The sequence below is a fragment of the Antedon mediterranea genome, chromosome 1 (assembly GCF_964355755.1).
Source record: "Antedon mediterranea chromosome 1, ecAntMedi1.1, whole genome shotgun sequence".
Lineage (NCBI taxonomy): Eukaryota > Metazoa > Echinodermata > Crinoidea > Comatulida > Antedonidae > Antedon > Antedon mediterranea.
Genome location: NC_092670.1, coordinates 37368823 through 37387154, shown reverse-complemented (window position 1 = coordinate 37387154; position 18332 = coordinate 37368823). Strand labels below are relative to the sequence as shown.

Here is an 18332-nt window from a genome sequence, read left to right as displayed (position 1 = left end):
GAGTAACCCCAAGTAGTTCCAGAGTAGTGCCGAGTATTTCCGAATAGTTCCAAGTAGTACTCAGTAGTTTCGAGTAAGTTCCAAGTTGTTCTAAGAATAGTACAGAGATTTTTTTCAACCCTTTTATTTTTCAACAAAACTAGTTACTATGGCTCTATAAGATGATTCAAAGCAATATAATTGAATTAAAAAAACTTGGTGTTTTGGCTATTTTTTACTATACTAAAGTACTATAGTAAAATCTCTGTACTATATAGAGAATCAGCTGCATATGTTGATAGTAGGAATACTAGTAATGGCGTACGAAAAAGTTATACGTCTGTATAAACAAAATGAAACAGTGCTATAATTGCATTTGTACCGAGAGAATTTTATTATTTGTAAATATTCAACATTTTTATGCTTACAAAAATTAATAATAACATTTTTTGAAATTGCATTATTGAACTCATCCATTAATAATCAATTATTTTGCAATAACAGATTAACTTCTGGCATTTGTGCAACAAGTAATGACTTAGTAATTCTTGATAATCTTTCTTGTTCCAATTCAGAAATAACACGAGACCGTTCTGAAAAGATTAAATGTATAATGACTTTGTAAATGCAGGATAAAACTGTCTCCTGTATAAAGTTTTAAAAGATTTATAGATGGAATAAAAAGTACATTTCATTCAATTTTATGAATGTAATGTTGTTCGATTTATCAAGAGATCAAAAGATTGTCCCAAATCGCTGAGAGAAAAAACAGAAAAGAAATTACAAAGAAAAAAGATGGGTTTTTAAGAGTGTTTTGAAAACTATGATAGAGGATGCTGCAAACAACAGACACAAATAAAAAAAAAGTACAAGAAAAAAAATAAATATTAACTGAATGAACTGAGGATAACCCAAGAAAGTTTAATAAAAAACTTATTTTTCAAGGGTGAAATTTTAGATGCTCAGTCTACACGCATGCTTCACAAGTCTTTATTATGTCATAAAAACATTTGATTTGATTTGATTTGAACCTTTTTATTTATTTTGTTTTGCCTCATGTCACCGCTGTGTCGGTTTTGTTTTTCTTTTGCATATGTATACTGAATAAAAAAAAAAAAAAAAAGATTTGAACCTAGCTAGCCTAGCTTCCAAAGCACTAAGCTTATTTATTTATTGACCATGTACCTTTGAATCAGTGACACTCACAAAATAGAACATATTGAAAAATAAACTAAATCATAAAACTATAAAACAAATAAACTTTAACTAAATTAAAACAAAAAACTATATACAAGCAACAATAATACTTACTGTGCAGCTTAATCACTTTGATATGACTCGGGTGGCTTTTATCAAGGGAAGACATCATCTGTATTTCTAGGCCTGGAAAGTCTGTCAATGACAAACAGCAGAAATCATACGAGTTGCTCGAGCTGATCTCATTCACTAAATAATCTGACAAATGGGTCTGAAAAAGATTAATAAAAACGTGAGGTATTTTCCTGATCGTGAAATCAGGATGGTACTGGGTATGATCAGATAGCATTTCTGCTCATTCATTCATAGAAGTACTTTGCTGATAAAGAAGGTATATAATTATAGTGGTTTCTAAAATCACTGAGTAAAACACAAGTACAGTATTATGTGTGTTAATATTGCTACTCTATTTATACATATATTGCATTATCACCATGTTATTGTGTCATAGGCCAAAGTTACATAAAAAGTTGGATAGATGCATAAAAAATTATAAGTATTCAAAAGCACCCTGAGCTTATAAATGTAAAAATGTTTGCTTGCTGCACCAACAATTATAAATAAGTATTCAAATGCGCCTTGACCTTATTATTACCTGCAGGTTTTTAACAAACTGTCGACGACAAACAAACGCCCTCAACATGTTCATTACAGTCTGCGCAAACGTACGTAGACCATCAGCCAAATGTTGTTCTGCGATTTTGATCACCGGTATGAAATGTGGTAGAGAGTGATTTCCCACGGAGAGCTCATTATATCCTTTGACCTCAATATAGTAAGACTCAAAAAATTGACCATTACTGAAAGTGTCAAAGGTCAACCGCACAACATTCCTTTTGATCTCTTTTATTGATATTCCTTAAAGAATTAAAATAGAAAGTAATAAATTAGGTTTAAAAACACTAAATTCTCAATCATAGCTTTTACTGAACATTGATACAGTGTTAAAATATATTTTATTACATAAAGTATTATCGGAAATTGTAGTAGCTTTTAGGGAAAATTTAAGGTAAAATATCAAATATTAATCAAAGCAGTTAGAATATTTCTATAACATTGTTTCAGATTGTATTCCTGGCTAATTTGTAATTTGTTGTTCACAATATGAAAAAGTCATAACACAGGGTAATGGTATTATCATCAATGTGGTTACAGATGTAAATTAATATTGTTTAATTTCAGTTTTATACCATTTTAACCATTTTTTTCCTTGTTGTTTTGTATACATGTTGACAATGATTTTAACTAAATAAAATGAATGAATGAACTAAAAATAGTATTGAAATATGCATACCTGTAAGCCTATATAAATTATGAATTTGTTGTAGTTTTTGGTTCCTAGCATTGCTGACTGCATCGCAGGACACTTGGTAAACATCTGATGATGCTAGATCCGACATATTCTCATTTTTGTCTCCAGTCAACAATTTGTGTATTATCTAAAAATAAAAAATCACGGCAGGAAGGTAAATAAAGACAGCACAAGAGTTTATTAAAGATGTATTGTCCCTTGACACACAAAAAATGAAGATCAAAATATTCTAAATTTAAATTGGTCATATCAAAGTAATATTAAAGTTATTCACTGTAAGTCGAAAATTCGAGCAAAATACAGCAAGTTTACGTAATTAACAGGTAAATTAGTTTTATTACATTCGTCTGGAAAATCGCGAGCGAAAGTAAACAAAGATTTCAAACCATGAGTATGCGTTATGCATGATATGCTAAGGATTGTTTACAACTTGTCACGGTTGAGAAGGTGTTTTCACATAGATCGCGAGGAAGTTTTATGATTATGCATACAGAGTAGCCAAACAAGCGCATTGCATTATGAGATATGTTTTGATCAAAAACTTTGACTGGAAGTCAAAGTTATTTTTTGAACAAAAAACACATCTGTATTTCAGTTAAATGATTTTTTTTTCAACTAATTTTTGGTGAAAGTTAATAACTATTATGATACTGTACTTCAAAATGACCCACTTTTTTTCTAAATCTTTTATTTTTTTGGAATTAGTCAAAGGGACAATACATCTTTAAGTTCTTTCTACACTATCAAACTTTATGTGAAAAAAAAGTGTGATGTACCCAAATATGGTAGTGATATGCTTAAATATGGTAGGGCTATGACATCATCATGTCTATGGGTACATCACATTAATTTTGTCACATAAAGTTTGATAGTGTAGACAGAGCTTTAGGAATGTACAGTGTTTGATAAAGGAATGTACAGTGTTTGGTAAAGGAATGTACAGTGTTTGGTAAAGGAATGTACAGTGTTTGATAAAGGAATGTACAGTGTTTGATAAAATATTTAATATAACAGTATCCCACCCCAGTTGGCATACTGTATAGTTATTATACAGCAGAAGGTGAATCCATAGATTTTCTAATACTATGTTTAAATGCATTTGAAAAAAAGTGTATAAAACCCTATGGTTTGGTATTGATTTTTAACACTACTGGCAAACTTTGTGATGTGCCCATTTATGGACACGATGATGTCATATCACTACCATATTTGGGACACTTTTTTTGTTAAACTAGTTTGATAGTGTAGACAGCGCTACTAGTACAGTACAGTTTTATTTTCTAGCAGACATTACCTTTTCATATGCCATTTCTAGTCTCCATTTCAACTGATGTCGTCTGCTAGATAGACTCTGGATCTCATTTTCCAGTTTTTTTAGTTGCTGCATCTTAGAACTACTAGTACCATTTGAATCCTCAGCCTCTTCTAGTCGCTGAAGATCATGCAGTGGACCTACAAGCATTGAATACAAGTTTTATTCAACAGTGTGAGATGTTTTCCAGAATGATCGCATGATCAAAACAGTACTGGGTATGATAAACCACTGTAGCGTTAATTTTCCCAACTACTGTAATCATAGTACTGATGAAGAAGTCAATCTGTGGCGACGACTATAGGATGGACCCGAGACCTGACTTTTAAATAGAAAGTTTTGAATAGTTTTTTAATTATAGAAATGCATGAGGTATATGTTGTTATGTTTAAAGTTTTATAAATAAATAAATCCCAAAAGAAAAAATTTATAGAACTGTAGAATGAAAGAGATATTATATATACTGGAATTTGATTAATTTTTAAACAGTTAAGATAAAGAAACACAGTACTAATACTATGCCTTGCTATTAAAATTATCATCTCACACCCATTCACAATTCAATCAATTTGCATGTAAAGTAGTAGAAATTGATATTATTATTATATTATTATATTATGGTAGTTGATGAAGTAAAATAATTATTTACATACCTGAATGGTATCTAAATTTCTCCATATTTGTATATTCATCCAGTCTATGGCCAATTAAATAGAGTCTTTCTCTCACTCCCTTCACTCCACTTTATTATTTAGTGAAAGTCTGGATGTTTACTATAAATACTTTGATGAAAACGGTCTGTTGTTACTGAAATTGATGATTAAACTTTACTTAAGTAATTATTCATTGGTAGATAAAGAATTATCTTATAAATATATATTTATTATTCTCAATCAAGTATATGCTAACATTATATAATGTTATTGTGATATACAGTATAATTGTATGTTTTATACATTTTTAATGTGAAAAAATACTGATTAGGTTTATTCCGAAACTGAAGACCGCTCTCTGTGTGTTAAAAGCGATTTTCAACGCCAATGAATGAAATGTTTAATCATGGAGATATAAAAAATTGTATAGCTCCATGGTTAAATTAACTTCTTTCTGGAAAGAAAATATATATAAGTTAAATTTATCATGTTAATAACATGTAGTTAATATAATTTTATATCATACAACTCTGCCGGGCGATACAGTTACAGGGCGTAGATTATAATGACCGCTCCTGTGGGATGAAACGACTACTACCTGGCGCGCTAGTACTACTAGTATACGATCGAGGCCGCCGCCTAGCTAGCTTACTCTCCTTTCAATTTAGTATACAGTCCAAGCCTGGATAATTGATTCCATGTCTAAAATATACCTCATCGACAAATATTACCCAGATTTTTTAAGCAGTTCTAATGTATTAATCACTATAATAACAAGATCTATATTTACATACATTTGTTAATACTCACAATTTGTATTTTATAACACAAACCATACGTACCACCTCCATGCACAAACCTTTCACGTACTTTTGTTTGTTTTTAGCGCTTTTTACATTTGTAAATTGAGGGCGCTACATACTGTTGATTTTTGGAGAGAAACGAAAAAGACACATAATTATTTGTTGGGCCTTCAGGCGGCATAGGCCTACTTATGTTTATTTACTAATTCATAACAATAATGGCATCGTTAGTGCAATATGTTGTTGTACGTAGCGATCTCCTAAGAAATCTAAAATGGCCAACTGGTGCAGTTATAGCTCAGGTATGAAATTGATTAATTTACAAGGTATTTTGGAAGCACATTCGGTCGTCCAGCCCGAAAAGTCACGTCTATCACTCAGAAGCAAGCGGCTAAAAAGAGCTTGTGCCCCAAATAGTCATTCCTGGGCCTATCTCCTGTGGGCCTAGCTAGAAGATGTCTTTTTTTTAAATGAAATGTTGATAATTTCTTCAATTTAGGCCTGTCATGCATGTACTGCTGTTATACACCAATTTAATGGAGACTCAAACGTGACACAGTATTTATCAGACTTAGATAATATGCATAAAGTTGTTCTCGAGGTAAAACACTCAATGTTGTACATAGAAAATTGTCAATTCTTAGTAAAAATGCTATTCCTAATCATCATGGCTGTATTGCGTAATATTGATTTATAGAACAAACTTTAATATCAAAAATGTTGATGCAGTAAAACAATAATTTAAACGTCGCACAGATTGTATATTTACCTTTCTTTTTCAATTATTAGGCAAAAGATGAAACCGAACTACGAACAATATCAGAGAAGCTGTCTTCGAAGAATATTCACTATAAATTATGGATAGAACAACCAGAAAATTATGCGACGTGCCTAGCTGTGAAACCTTACCCAAGAGATGAGATTAAGCCATATTTTAAGGGCCTAAAACTGTATAAATGACACGCTGATATAGCATATAAGTGACTGAATAATTTGTGATGGTGCTTATTAAATTTTAGCTACGTCGTAGCCTAGATATAAGAAGAGAGCATTCTCATATTATGAAGCCAGCCTACTTTAATGCTGTACATAAAATATCAGTGCATGCAATATGGCGTCATCTTGGGCTACTAATACTTATTAGAGTATATACTATGGCGTCAAACAACTTGGGTTACTAATGATTAATTTATTTATGATCCTAGACAAAATGCAGACACATATTGCCAATAATAAAAGCAAAAAAAGTATACAGTATAAAAATATACAAAAACTTGTTTCATGATTACAAATTTATGGAATAAAAATATTTTCTTCCAGTAATACAGATATTACATTGTAGTCAATTTTTAACTGTCGTCCAATAAATAATAATAATAATACAAAAACATGACAGACATTTAATTTTGAAATAAATTTAATTTATGCAAATAAATTCAGTAAGCCCCAGCTGCTAAACGGTCCCATTCATTTTATGCATACAGTAATTTGAATATTAAACAGGATATTATTAATGTTACCGATATAATATTGGATTTATTATTACGATGTGTGGTATCGTACGTTAGTAAAGCGTGGTTCCCACTAGCGACGCAACGCAAGGACGTAACGCAACGCAAGTGAATTGACCAATCACAAGCGATGGCTTATTCGCTTGTGATTGCTAACTGTCTATAACTTCGCTTGTCATTGGTTAAAACGCTTGCGTTGCGTTTACGTCCTTGCGTTACGTTCTAGTGGGAACCAAGCTTAAGTAAGCACATTACCTCCCATAAAACGTAGATAAGGTAACAAGTATGCCTTTATTGTATATTGTGATGGGTATAATTTATTGGCATTGTACTGCACCTTTTTTTTTTATCAGTGGCACTGAAGGTGCGTCCAAAGAAAAAAAAAATTGGGATGTACATTCCTACTAAAAAAAACAATAACAAAAGACTACAATAAACCAATATCACAAGAAGTTACAACTAATAAATAAATTTATAAACAATAAATAAAAATAGCCATTGCATCACAATAACGTTTGTAGGATATAATTTAAATGTCACGAAACTGTACTATTTTCTCTTACTACTGTATAAAACAAATCCATTCATCACGTAGGCCTACTATACTATACTATACACGTGTAATCATCTAATTGTCTACCATATCCAAATGTCATTGATTTGATTGGATGTCGGTTTTTACATTGTTTATCGAGTTATAGATATTTAAAATTCCCCTATGATTAATAATGGATGCATCCATATCGATTTATTCGCCACGAAACTCATACAGCTGGGGTCCAGAAGATGAACGGTAGACAGATAATCTTCTATAGTTGTGTTGTTGCACCCGCTAAGCAAACAACTCCACTCCATACAAACTTATCGTATTTCATACTTTCTACCAATACGACACCGAATCACTGCAGTTATTTCTATATACACTTTTACGAGGTGAGTTGATACTAAGTTAGCTAGTAAAACTTTTGTTATAGATTTATATACATATTAAATGAGTTTAAATGCTGGATTTTTAAACAATAGACGTTAGAATGGTTATGAGAGAAAGTTACCAATCAAACACCTGTTGCGCGTATTAATTGTGATAATGATTTTATATATAAAAGCTGTTAAATGATCCGATTGGACTTTGTAATCTCAAACGACTGTATGCGTAAAACATACGAGGCATCAATTAGGCCTAAATATATAATTTCTAACTTTATTATATACAACAATTACATTCATTATCTTGGTGTAATGTTAATAATAATCGTACATATGATTTATGATGTAATTCCATTCGATATGCGTAGTAATAACAATTGTGAAATGAATAGAATTGCAATGAGTAAACGCATGATGTGCACTTTGCGCCACGGACAATAACAAATATGACTCGCAAAATGTGTATAGGCATAATAAATACACCCGGTATTTGATTTAGAACAACAAGTATTATTCATGTCAGTAATAAGTGTGCTTTATGTTTATAATATAATGTTAAAAGCATGATTCATAAAGAAATTAGTTTAAATATCTATCTAATACTAATACAATTAATGATTCGGACTATTTGGATAGTATAGGCTAATTGCTATCCATATGGCAACGGAGCCATTTCTCGCCACCTACAGGAAGCAGGCGCAGTATCCTGTTTGGCGCTCTATGTATAACTGAATGATGATGAATGAATACCTAATTACAACTCCATTACGAATGGGAAAATATAGAAACTTGTTGTATACCTGTACACGCATAGAATCCGCTCCAATCAGCCTTCTCCCAATTTGGTCCCAATAATTAGTAGGCCTCTCCAGAACCGGCATTTAGAAAAATATCTACCCTAGTTCGCTACTCTATTGAATTGGCTAATATTCAAATGAAACATATAACAATATGACACCTGAGTTGATACTTCGTTCCTATTTAATTCGCACCCAAATTGGCGTACGCGAAACGCAAGTAATTTAGCCAATTAGAAACGACGGTTAAACCAAATTGCGGTTTATGATTGGTCAATATTGCGCGTACATCGTTGTGTTGTATCCGTTGTGAAATATTCATACTGTGATACTAATAGGTTAATGAACTCTTTTTAAACATTTAGATTGATAGTGATGTTATCAACTTTTACGCACTGAGCAAACAAGAAGATAACAAGGTTAGTCGACCCGTAGTTTAGAACAATGGCTCTGGAGGCATTAGAAGGAGCCAATTTGATGGATTTAACCAAAGTGTCTGCATCTCTATCTGATCAAAACTCTAATACTGAGAACTGTATGAACAAATGCGACGAAGATACTACTAATATTGACAACGATTCCATTGAACCTTCATCGCCACGTGGAGAGGGAGACGGTGGTGTGACGACTAACATCGACGATTTAATGGAGGTTGCAGAACTACCAACCTCAAGTGACATTCTAAATGACGATGACATACCAGTGGAAAAGACGTCCGACACAGACGTTGAGCCGAAAGTATTTGAGGATACCGAAGTCATAGAAGGTGAGGTCGTTAGTTGCTCACCAGTTCCAAATAACACCGCTGTCGCGTCTGGTGATATCAAACCCAGTGATATTCTGGTGAATGACGAAACTCCGAAATCACCAATTCTTGCTACTCCGCCGTCACCAGTATCTCCTCCACCAGAGGTACCACAGTCGCCAGTCAAGACTACGACAGACGAGACGATAAATAACGCTGAAAAGGCACCAGCAATTGATTCATCTGTTGACAGTTTGTCTATCGTAACCAATCCATCTGAAACTAGTGAAGACAGTAAGTCACAGATGTCCACAGAGAGTGAAGATAAAACTTACAGACTGATGAATGGTATGATCCTTACATTCTGAAACTTTGAGATTAACAATCTACCTTATTCACTACTGGACTCTTGTGATATCTATGGTGTATGATTCCAATTCTTCATCTTTATTTCGAACTTGCTTCAACATCACTATAATCTGTAATAAAGTGACAGCCATGATAAGTTCAAGATATGGCAAAGCCTTGTTTACACTATCAAACTTTATGTGACAACAAAATGTGATGTTCCCATATATGGACATGATGATGTCATATCACTACCATATTTGGGAATATCTACCATATTTGGGCACATCGCACTTTTTTGTCACACTTGTTTGATACTGTAGACAGAGAGCTCAAACAGTCTTTACCTCCTTCTTTGTAATTGTTATACGTACGTTTCTTTTATTTTATAGGTGTTCCAGAAAAGGTAAAAGAACAGAAAGTAACCAAAACCAATAGTGGTCATCAACGGGCACCGAGATCCAACAAATCGTCATTACTACGTTCAACACCAAAACCTCCTCCTGAAAATAAGCTTACGAGACTTGCTAAAGTTAAAACAACTACTCCAAAGAAACGGCCAGTATCTACTCAAAGGACGAGTGGTAGTGGGGACGAGTCAGAGAGGCTTAATTCAAATAAAGCAGTCTTAACTGCAGCAGATCCTATACCAGACTCCCAAAGCGACTTTAAACCAGGGCAGTTCTGGGAGGCAAAGAAAGCGATTTCTCAAGTAAAAGCCAAAAAGACATTGGATGCTAGGAAAGACTTCGCAAAATCTAACAAACTGTTTGGTGTTAAACCAATGCCACACGACCCTTCCCCTCCTCCTATGAGAAGAGCAACGAGTAAGGCCAGCATGGCAGGAGGTGAGAAGACCCACACTAAGGTTGAGCCAAATCCTTATGGTGGGCCGGGTGAAAAGTACCTAACACCACTGCAACAAAGAGACAAACAAGTAAAAGATTTACATCATTACGTAGCGTCGTTGGAAGGTGTGATAGAAGAAAAAGACTTGCTGATAGAAAGTTTTGAGCAGCAGAAAATTGATAGCGTCAAAGCAATGGAGGCTAAGAAGACCGAAGAAAAGCAAGTTGTCGAACAAACTTTAAAGGTCAGATAATCATGTTTAACTTTTTTTTTTAAATGATCAGTAAGAAAATCAGAATGGTAATGGAGTAAGAAAATCAGAATGGTAATGTTTATTGTGTCATATCCAAAAGAAATTCTTAATATTAACATTTAAACATGGTCTTAAAAAAATTAAAATCCTGACAAAAATAACTTAATAATAATAACAAATGTGCATAGTGATTAGTAAAAACATAAACCTGATAATGATGACAATAAAACAATTTCACAATATGAAATAAAGTCATATTTTTAGTGTACACCTGCAATTTGATACCAGTTGACTATATGTATTATCAGTATCGATTTATTTACATTTACAACATCTGTTGTTTTATTTATAAATTTGCATAATTTTATGACATATATACATAATTAAACTACCGTATGTAAGAACCTTTATGATAACATATTTTTCAAATGATTTGGATGTTATCTTTATGATATATTCATAAATGAACTTCTGTAAATCATACTATTATTACAATTCTTCAGTTCTTGAGAACATGTCTCTACCACGTGATTGTTGGTAAGACATTCATAAATGTCGTGAGTGACTCCTTCTATTCCTTTTTATTTTACTAATTTAAGTCCACATTATGGTAATCTATCATAAAAAGATAATATTTGCATTTTTAAAAAATAATATCAATTTTTCATTATAGAAATCTCAAGAAGAAACTGCAGAAGTTCGGCAGAAATTAGAAGAAACCGAGAGAACATTAAGTAAACGAGAGGAGAAAATCAATCGTCTAGAGAAAGTGATAGTCAACATGGAACAAGAGTACGAAGAACGTGAGGGAGTTCACCAGGAGAGATATCTGGAGATGTATCAAAAAGGTATGGCAGCAATGACAATAGAACATGATGAGGAATTAGTAGCTGGTGCACAAGCAGATCCCAAGAGTGCCAACATAAAGCAGCTGCTGAAGAAACTGGAAAAGACCGAAATGGAGTTGGCAAAGGTTAGAGAGACCAAACGGTTGGAGGTTTACGAGGGAGCTATTCCATTAGAAAGCGATTCTGAAGCCAGAGTAGAGCTTTTAAAAAGTGCTGTATATTACTTTTTAACGGACAAAGAACCGGACAATAACTTGAAAACAATGCTCTCTATGTTGAATTATAGTGAAGTACAGAAAACTAACATCAGATCACACATCAAGAAAAAGAAAAAGAAGTAAGATTTTATCAAAATGATACGTGAAAATACCAGTTTATTTAAGGTGTTGGTAAGATTAGTTTAATACAATTATTATTATGTCAAATTGAATAAATAAATGGGAAAACTGTACTGAAACAGTACTGTATTAAAAATATTTGGACCATGTATGGTGGTATATAGAATCCATCCATGTTTGGACCACACAGACCTAAATATTTTATATTTGAACGTTATGCACCAAAGACCTTGAAGAAACGTAGCTCATTTTGTCGAATGCCATCCAATTTTAAGAATTACATTGTGTGTGGTTTTGCCTATTTAAAGGAATCATCATTTTCTACTTTGAACATTGTAGTAATAATACATATTGAATTATAATCTAATAATAATATAATCCATGATTACTGTTGATTGCATTTTATGTTAACAATTAAAGCTTGGTTCCCACTAGTGACGCAACGTAACGCAGGCTACGCAACGTAAGACAATGCTCTTCCAATCAGTGTGTTTGCCCCCGCCTGCGTGAAATCAAACTTACGATGTTTGCAGCACTATTGCGTCGTCGGTTTCCACTTGTGATTACGCAACACAGCACTTTGGGTCTATACGTACGTACGTCGGTGCGTTGCGTTCTAGTGGGAACCACGCTTAAGAAAGTTTTGTACGTTTGCATACAAGCGCAGCTGTACACTATCACACGATTGGTTGTTACGTGTACATCATTAAAGCTTGGTTCCCACTAGAACGTAACGCAAGGACGTAAACGCAACGCAAGCGTTTTAACCAATGACAAGCGAAGTTATAGACAGTTTGCAATCACAAGCGAATAAGCCATCGCTTGTGATTGGTCAATTCACTTGCGTTGCGTTACGTCCTTGTGTTGCGTCGCTAGTGGGAACCACGCTTTATAGATCCACGCATAATACATGTACGTAATCTAATGTCATCATTGTCAACCACCTAACGCAAGCGCACATGATATAAACAGGCATTAATGTTGTCGATATTAACATACAAAATAATAATTAGTTAGTTTAGAATAGCATAGGTTGCACACCTTTTATTTTGCCGGAACTTTTGCGAACCGTAAACAGGCTACTATGATTCCCATCCTCATCCCGCCCCCTTTGTGTGTCCAATTAAACGGTTCTTCATTGACTTAACAGCTTAATAAATTGTGGGTAATTGACCATTAAACGAATAATAGGTCTCTCTGTTAATAAGCTTATTTTGCGTTTTGTTTTATACCAAACAAAAATTGATCAATATTTTCTGACAGCTTGAAATGCAGCTATATTGAATGTATAATATCGTGAGTGATGCTATGCACATATAATTTCCTTTTACTTGCTTTTAATTGCCATTAACGTTGTTGCAATTGTTATATTATTTGTATAGATTTACCTTTTCACCAAAATCAGAGCATTTAAATGTTAAATCCACTTTTTCATCATTGTAAGTTCTATAATTGTGTTTACATTCATCCGATGCACAATTTTAAATAAATTGTCTTCGAAGTGTTTTCTTTTTTTATAGAAACACTGAGGATGAAGGTCAGGATAGTCGTGCAAATAATTATTCGATAATTCGAAGTTTATCGTTCATTTTCTAAATAGTTAGTTATTACTAAGAATTTATTGTACACAGTAGAGCTCCTATTAATACAATAACTTTGGGACCTGAAATGTCTCCTTGGTATGAGATGGCGTCACCTGACAAGATGTTCCATCAATGTGTAAACAGTAAAACTCGTATTAAGACATTGGGACCTAAAATGTCTCCTTGTTATGAGATGTTCCATCCATATATTAAGACAATAACTTTGGGACCTAAAATTTCTCCCTGTTATGAGATGTTCCATCCATATTAAGACAATAACTTTGGGACCTAAAATGTCTCCCTGTTATGAGATGTTCCATCCATATTAAGACAATAACTTTGGGACCTAAAATGTCTTCTTGGTATGAGATGGCGTCATCTGTAGTCACATGATTAGGCGTTCCAAAGAAGGGGTTCTATTGTAATTGAAATTTAGATGGTATTCTTTATATTATATACATTTTCGATTTTTATCTTGTAAACCTGAATTTATAAATTAAAAATATTAGTACAGTACAATACTGTCTGTTTATACAATTGCATTACTTTAAAAATTAATGATGTTTTTACAAAGTAGATTTGATTTAGGGTACAGGCTAAATGGTGGTGTTTGATGTGAATAAAAAAAAGACAAAACAACGATTGCTGTATCCTGTAGTTTATTACAATACTAAAATTACAATTTGTTTTCCCATACGCATCCAAAATTATTACATTACATTACAGGATGGATTTTATAAGTTATCGTGCTTATAAACGAAGTCTCATTTGAGGCTTGGGGAGTGGAGCAACCCTTGCAGCTACTACGTTTACTGGTTATTACCGCAGTTTACTGCAAACACAAAAATCATACGCTACCCGTTATTCTCAATAATATAGGGGATGTGTGCGACGGGGGATACCGTAAATCTTCTAATTGTAACCATGGGTTATTATTCTTTAAGGGTGGGTTACTATTAGAAGGGGAGGGGGTTGTTATTAGAGTAGTGGGTTACTATTAAAAGATTTACAGTAGTCAATTTTATTGGTAGGCCTATTACTTTTTTTTTGTAAAGAGCGCGTAGCGGAATTATGTACTAGGCGATACATAATAAGTATTGTTGTCAAAACGATAAGTCAATTTTGAATTGTCAAAAATAAAACAGTAAAACAGTTTAGGCCTAATCAACGATTGCCAAAAAAGCACACAGTGTTTAACAAGTGAAATTTTGATTGAATATTGATTTGTTACACATTCAAGCTTTGTGATATTATACTCGCCACAAATAAAGCTTTTGTGGACAGTGTGTAACTTCATTTACGGATAATGGTTTGTGGTATTCAAACCGGATTAATTTTCAGCCTAAAATTACTGGATTAAAACCTATAAAACGGGCCTGGGAAAAATTGGTGTCAAACAAGTCATGGTGACTCCATTTTGGACTACTTCATTCTGATTTTGGGGGGGATGAGCTGCGAGGGGATACACGGTTAATTTGTCGATTTATTGAACGCAAACGAATCAAAACAAACGAAATAAATAAATGAAACTTCAATACCGTGCAGTCGTAATTGGTAAAAAGATAAATATTTTGGCACACATGGCGTGTCATATGTATACATGAACTGGATAAAAACGTAATGATCTGGTGGTGGCGATCGTAAATAAATAATTGGGAGTGAAAAATATAATTGTGGTTTTACCCAAAAATATTAATTTACAGTACAAACGCATTACACAAACGTTTTTCTATCTTTATTAATGTTTTTCTATTAATGTACAAAGCTTTATAAACACGCAATACAGCATTAACTTGAGATTAATGGCTTTTTTTTCTGTTATTTTGTTTTATATTACGGCAAGTGTTACTACACAAGCCTTGGTTTAAAAAATGGGGTTCTCATTCTTGGCGAGTCATGTATTTGCTATTTGATGGTATGAAAAAGTTAAAAATTGTTTTTTTATCTACACAAAGTTGCTAAAACATTGTTAGCATCACTGGGTGGTTTAAAGTCTCTATTTTTGCATTCAACTTTTATATACTGATATTTATGATAATATAAATGTCTGTTAGCATCATACAGTATAAGCCCAAAGTGCACAGACCTTCATCTATGCGAGTATGGCATTTTCATTCAAGAAATGGTACATTAGGATGTTTAGTCTTCTATACACTTAGGTATTTTTCTTTGCTTCTGTTTCCCTGATGGCACACAACATTTTTGTTTTTTAACTTTAAGTGCTTTTTATAGCTGGTTTGACCTCGTTATCCACGTTAAAGTCAAGTGATACCAGCATTTCGCATAGCCATCATTGTGTTGATATCCCATATTATGGTTCGTATCTGTTCCATCATCAGTTTTAACTTTCGATTTTTTGCTTCAATATTCTACAACAAATCACAAAAAAAAATTGCGTTTCTTCGTCTTCATAAGTTATCAACAAATTTATTATTACAAAACTAGGCCTACTTTTTAAGTGTGTGACAGTGGCTGTGTGAAGTAGTACACCGGGGTGCAACCTCCTACTCGTCTTGAAAGATGTACTAGGTTCTTTAAAGTGCATATAAGCATTTTGTGTACACTGGACATACGGTGCATAGTCCTCATCATCCGAGAAGACTTGTTCTACCACCAGAACCATGGAGTGAGTGAGTCTCGAAACCTTGCCGATATTATGGCTATGTATTATGGTTCCACTGTCTTAACCGTTTGGCCACTTACTCACTCGCGCTTGAACACGGCTTCCAATTAGTTAAGCCTTTATTTATAAAAGCATGTTTTCTATGCAATCATTTTTGCTTCACTCAATTTACTTGGGATTCATTTATTAGAATATAATTGTATTTGTATATTTCTTTTATGCACTACTTAAGAAAGAAGTATTATAATTTAAAATAGATTATAAATATACAAATTTAAAAAATGTTTAGGAATGCAATTTAATCAAAAATACAATTATAATACCTGAATTGTTTCAGCCATCCTCTGTTGTCGTTCAGGAATTGGTTTCTCTTGGTTTTGTTCATTAGCCCATGGAATTTGCGATGCCTAAAATGGAAGTAATTAATTAATGAAGGGCTACATCGTTAGTAGGAGAAGATTTCATTTTGCTACAACCAGGATGTTATAAGCCTTGTTCGCACTGGATTTGGCCAAATTAACCGAGTCGCCAGCTAAATTGACCAAGAAAAAACTAATCCGAACACACAAATTTACAGTACCTTGGTTAAATTTACCAAGGCAATAAAAACAAAAAAAACTTTACCATTGGCGTGGATGAAAGTTCTAGTGCATTACAATTTTCTTTACACTTCTCATAGACAATCTTTAGTTGACGAAACAAGACAGTAATACTGTGCAGTTGTTCATCAATTTTTTTCTTGCGGTCTTGATGGTTTGCATATCGAAAATGAACGCCGTTTGGTAGCTAATAATATTTTATAAAAAGATATAAGTTTCCTTATGATATGGAGAGCTTTCAGTTTAGAAGAAACAATTGTCTAAGAATACAAATAACTATTATTACATTAGAGAGTTTAGAGCGAATACAATTTTCAGTATAATGGGAAGTTCTAATATATATGGATGAAATTAATGAAGGATGGGATTAGACAAGGGTGGGATTAGACAAGGGCGGGATTAGACAAGGGTGGGATTAGACAAGGATGGGATTAGACAAGGATGGGATTAGACAAGGTGGGGTTAGACAAGAGTGGGGTTAGACAAGGGCGGGATTAGACAAGGGCGGGATTAGACAAGGATGGGATTATACAAGGGTGGGGTTAGATAAGGGCGGGATTAGACAAGAGTGGGGTTAGACAAGGGAGGGATTAGACAAGGGTGGGAGATTAGACAAGGGTGGGATTAGACAAGGGTGCGATTATACAAGGGTGGGATTAGACAAGGATGAGATTAGACAAGGATGGGGTTAGACAATGGGTTATAAAATAATGGGAATATACATATTGTATTGTCATACCTGTGTTGTTTTGAGTAAATTAAACAATTCCATTGTTTTCATCACAAGCTCCTGCACAGTCTCTTGCCCCATCTGGCATAGAGCCGTTGGATTCAGCGCTGACTCTCTATTGGCCATCACATAAATGAATAATCACACAATGAGCCTGTAAGTGTAAAGAATATAAACCAGTGTCTGTCTGTAATCATGGCCTATTCGGCTTGCCATGCATGATGATACCATTACTAACCACCAGAGATACTCATTTGTTTGTGGTATTGCCAGCCAGAGCAGCACAGGCAGTGCGGTGTGGGACCAAAGCGCAGACTTCTAGTCTACTAACTAATATGGTACTAATTATATAGTAATAATACTGTCTAAACTTGGCCTTGATTGAGTAGGGGGCTAGTTAGCTTACTCTAGCTAGACTATAGTGGACAACCTCGACTAAGTCCGTCAAAGCCTCTAAACTAGTAGACCTAGACCTAAATTTACGTTTAGGACAGGTCCTGACTGAGACTAGCCTCTAGGCCTAGGCTAGTCTTACCAAACAATCGTTCGTACCGTACCTGCTGTGGAGTCGCGGCTAGCCTAGGATAGGCCTAGCTAGTTTAATTATATCTACAAATTAAGCCTAGCTCAAAGAAGCCACTCTCGTTTATAATTAACTTCAATGCATAAAATGGAAAACAATGTATTTATTTACTTACACACGTTATTTATTTCAGGATTTTGTCTTGTTTTTTCGTGTGTTGTGTTTTGTTCGTGTGTCGAACGTTACGAGCCTCAAGTGCGCCACCATAAATTAACAATGACACTAGGAACTATGGAACGTGAAAGATGCATTTACATATTTTTGAATAAAATAAAAGATGGA

The 18332-nt window shown here is 33.8% G+C and overlaps 4 protein-coding genes across 7 annotated transcripts; 2 read left to right on the top strand and 2 right to left on the bottom strand.

Moving 5' to 3' along the window:
- Positions 1–367: 367 nt before the first annotated feature.
- LOC140049867 (centromere protein O-like) lies at positions 368–5388 on the bottom strand. 3 transcript variants are annotated; one of them, XM_072094821.1, is made up of 7 exons: positions 5324–5388; positions 4514–4667; positions 3843–4000; positions 2531–2675; positions 1832–2094; positions 1291–1447; positions 368–572 (listed from the first exon to the last, which is right to left on the bottom strand). In XM_072094821.1, the coding sequence occupies exons 2-7, from the start codon at positions 4536–4538 to the stop codon at positions 463–465; spliced, it is 858 nt and encodes a 285-aa protein (XP_071950922.1). In that variant the 5' UTR covers positions 4539–4667; positions 5324–5388; the 3' UTR covers positions 368–462. The 3 variants fall into 3 exon arrangements, with proteins under 3 accessions (XP_071950922.1, XP_071950930.1, XP_071950937.1); XM_072094829.1 differs by having other exon boundaries at positions 5308–5356; XM_072094836.1 differs by having other exon boundaries at positions 4514–4642; positions 5324–5355.
- Positions 5389–5459: 71 nt separating this feature from the next.
- LOC140049856 (putative peptidyl-tRNA hydrolase PTRHD1) lies at positions 5460–6644 on the top strand. Its single transcript, XM_072094810.1, has 3 exons — positions 5460–5618; positions 5816–5917; positions 6106–6644. Exons 1-3 carry the CDS (start codon positions 5535–5537, stop codon positions 6274–6276), a joined length of 357 nt encoding a protein of 118 aa, XP_071950911.1. The 5' UTR covers positions 5460–5534; the 3' UTR covers positions 6277–6644.
- A 1017-nt stretch (positions 6645–7661) lies between these two features.
- Positions 7662–14142, top strand: LOC140055305 (uncharacterized). The gene is made up of 4 exons (XM_072100649.1): positions 7662–7760; positions 8917–9644; positions 10037–10737; positions 11420–14142. Exons 2-4 carry the CDS (start codon positions 8996–8998, stop codon positions 11933–11935), a joined length of 1866 nt encoding a protein of 621 aa, XP_071956750.1. The 5' UTR covers positions 7662–7760; positions 8917–8995; the 3' UTR covers positions 11936–14142.
- A 1587-nt stretch (positions 14143–15729) lies between these two features.
- LOC140055385 (mediator of RNA polymerase II transcription subunit 30-like) lies at positions 15730–18252 on the bottom strand. 2 transcript variants are annotated; one of them, XM_072100752.1, is made up of 5 exons: positions 18166–18252; positions 17477–17621; positions 16763–16924; positions 16462–16545; positions 15730–15884 (listed from the first exon to the last, which is right to left on the bottom strand). In XM_072100752.1, exons 2-5 carry the CDS (start codon positions 17591–17593, stop codon positions 15777–15779), a joined length of 471 nt encoding a protein of 156 aa, XP_071956853.1. In that variant the 5' UTR covers positions 17594–17621; positions 18166–18252; the 3' UTR covers positions 15730–15776. The 2 variants fall into 2 exon arrangements, with proteins under 2 accessions (XP_071956853.1, XP_071956910.1); XM_072100809.1 differs by having other exon boundaries at positions 18170–18251.
- Between the last annotated feature and the right edge of the window lie 80 nt (positions 18253–18332).

Coding starts and splice junctions, on each gene's coding strand:
- LOC140049867 (XM_072094821.1), bottom strand. CDS start 4,538: ATGGAGAAATTTAGATACCATTCAG. Junction 4,001..4,513: donor GAAATTTAGATACCATTCAG/GTATGTAAATAA, acceptor CAATGCTTGTAG/GTCCACTGCATGATCTTCAG. Junction 1,448..1,831: donor AGTTTGTTAAAAACCTGCAG/GTAATAATAAGG, acceptor AATCTTTTTCAG/ACCCATTTGTCAGATTATTT.
- LOC140049856 (XM_072094810.1), top strand. CDS start 5,535: ATGGCATCGTTAGTGCAATATGTTGTTGTACGTAGCGATCTCCTAAGA. Junction 5,619..5,815: donor CTGGTGCAGTTATAGCTCAG/GTATGAAATTGA, acceptor TCTTCAATTTAG/GCCTGTCATGCATGTACTGC. Junction 5,918..6,105: donor TGCATAAAGTTGTTCTCGAG/GTAAAACACTCA, acceptor TTCAATTATTAG/GCAAAAGATGAAACCGAACT.
- LOC140055305 (XM_072100649.1), top strand. CDS start 8,996: ATGGCTCTGGAGGCATTAGAAGGAGCCAATTTGATGGATTTAACCAAA. Junction 9,645..10,036: donor AACTTACAGACTGATGAATG/GTATGATCCTTA, acceptor TTTATTTTATAG/GTGTTCCAGAAAAGGTAAAA. Junction 10,738..11,419: donor TTGTCGAACAAACTTTAAAG/GTCAGATAATCA, acceptor TTTTCATTATAG/AAATCTCAAGAAGAAACTGC.
- LOC140055385 (XM_072100752.1), bottom strand. CDS start 17,593: ATGGCCAATAGAGAGTCAGCGCTGAATCCAACGGCTCTATGCCAGATG. Junction 16,546..16,762: donor AACTTTCATCCACGCCAATG/GTAAAGTTTTTT, acceptor CTTCCATTTTAG/GCATCGCAAATTCCATGGGC. Junction 15,885..16,461: donor GGATGGCTGAAACAATTCAG/GTATTATAATTG, acceptor GATTTGTTGTAG/AATATTGAAGCAAAAAATCG.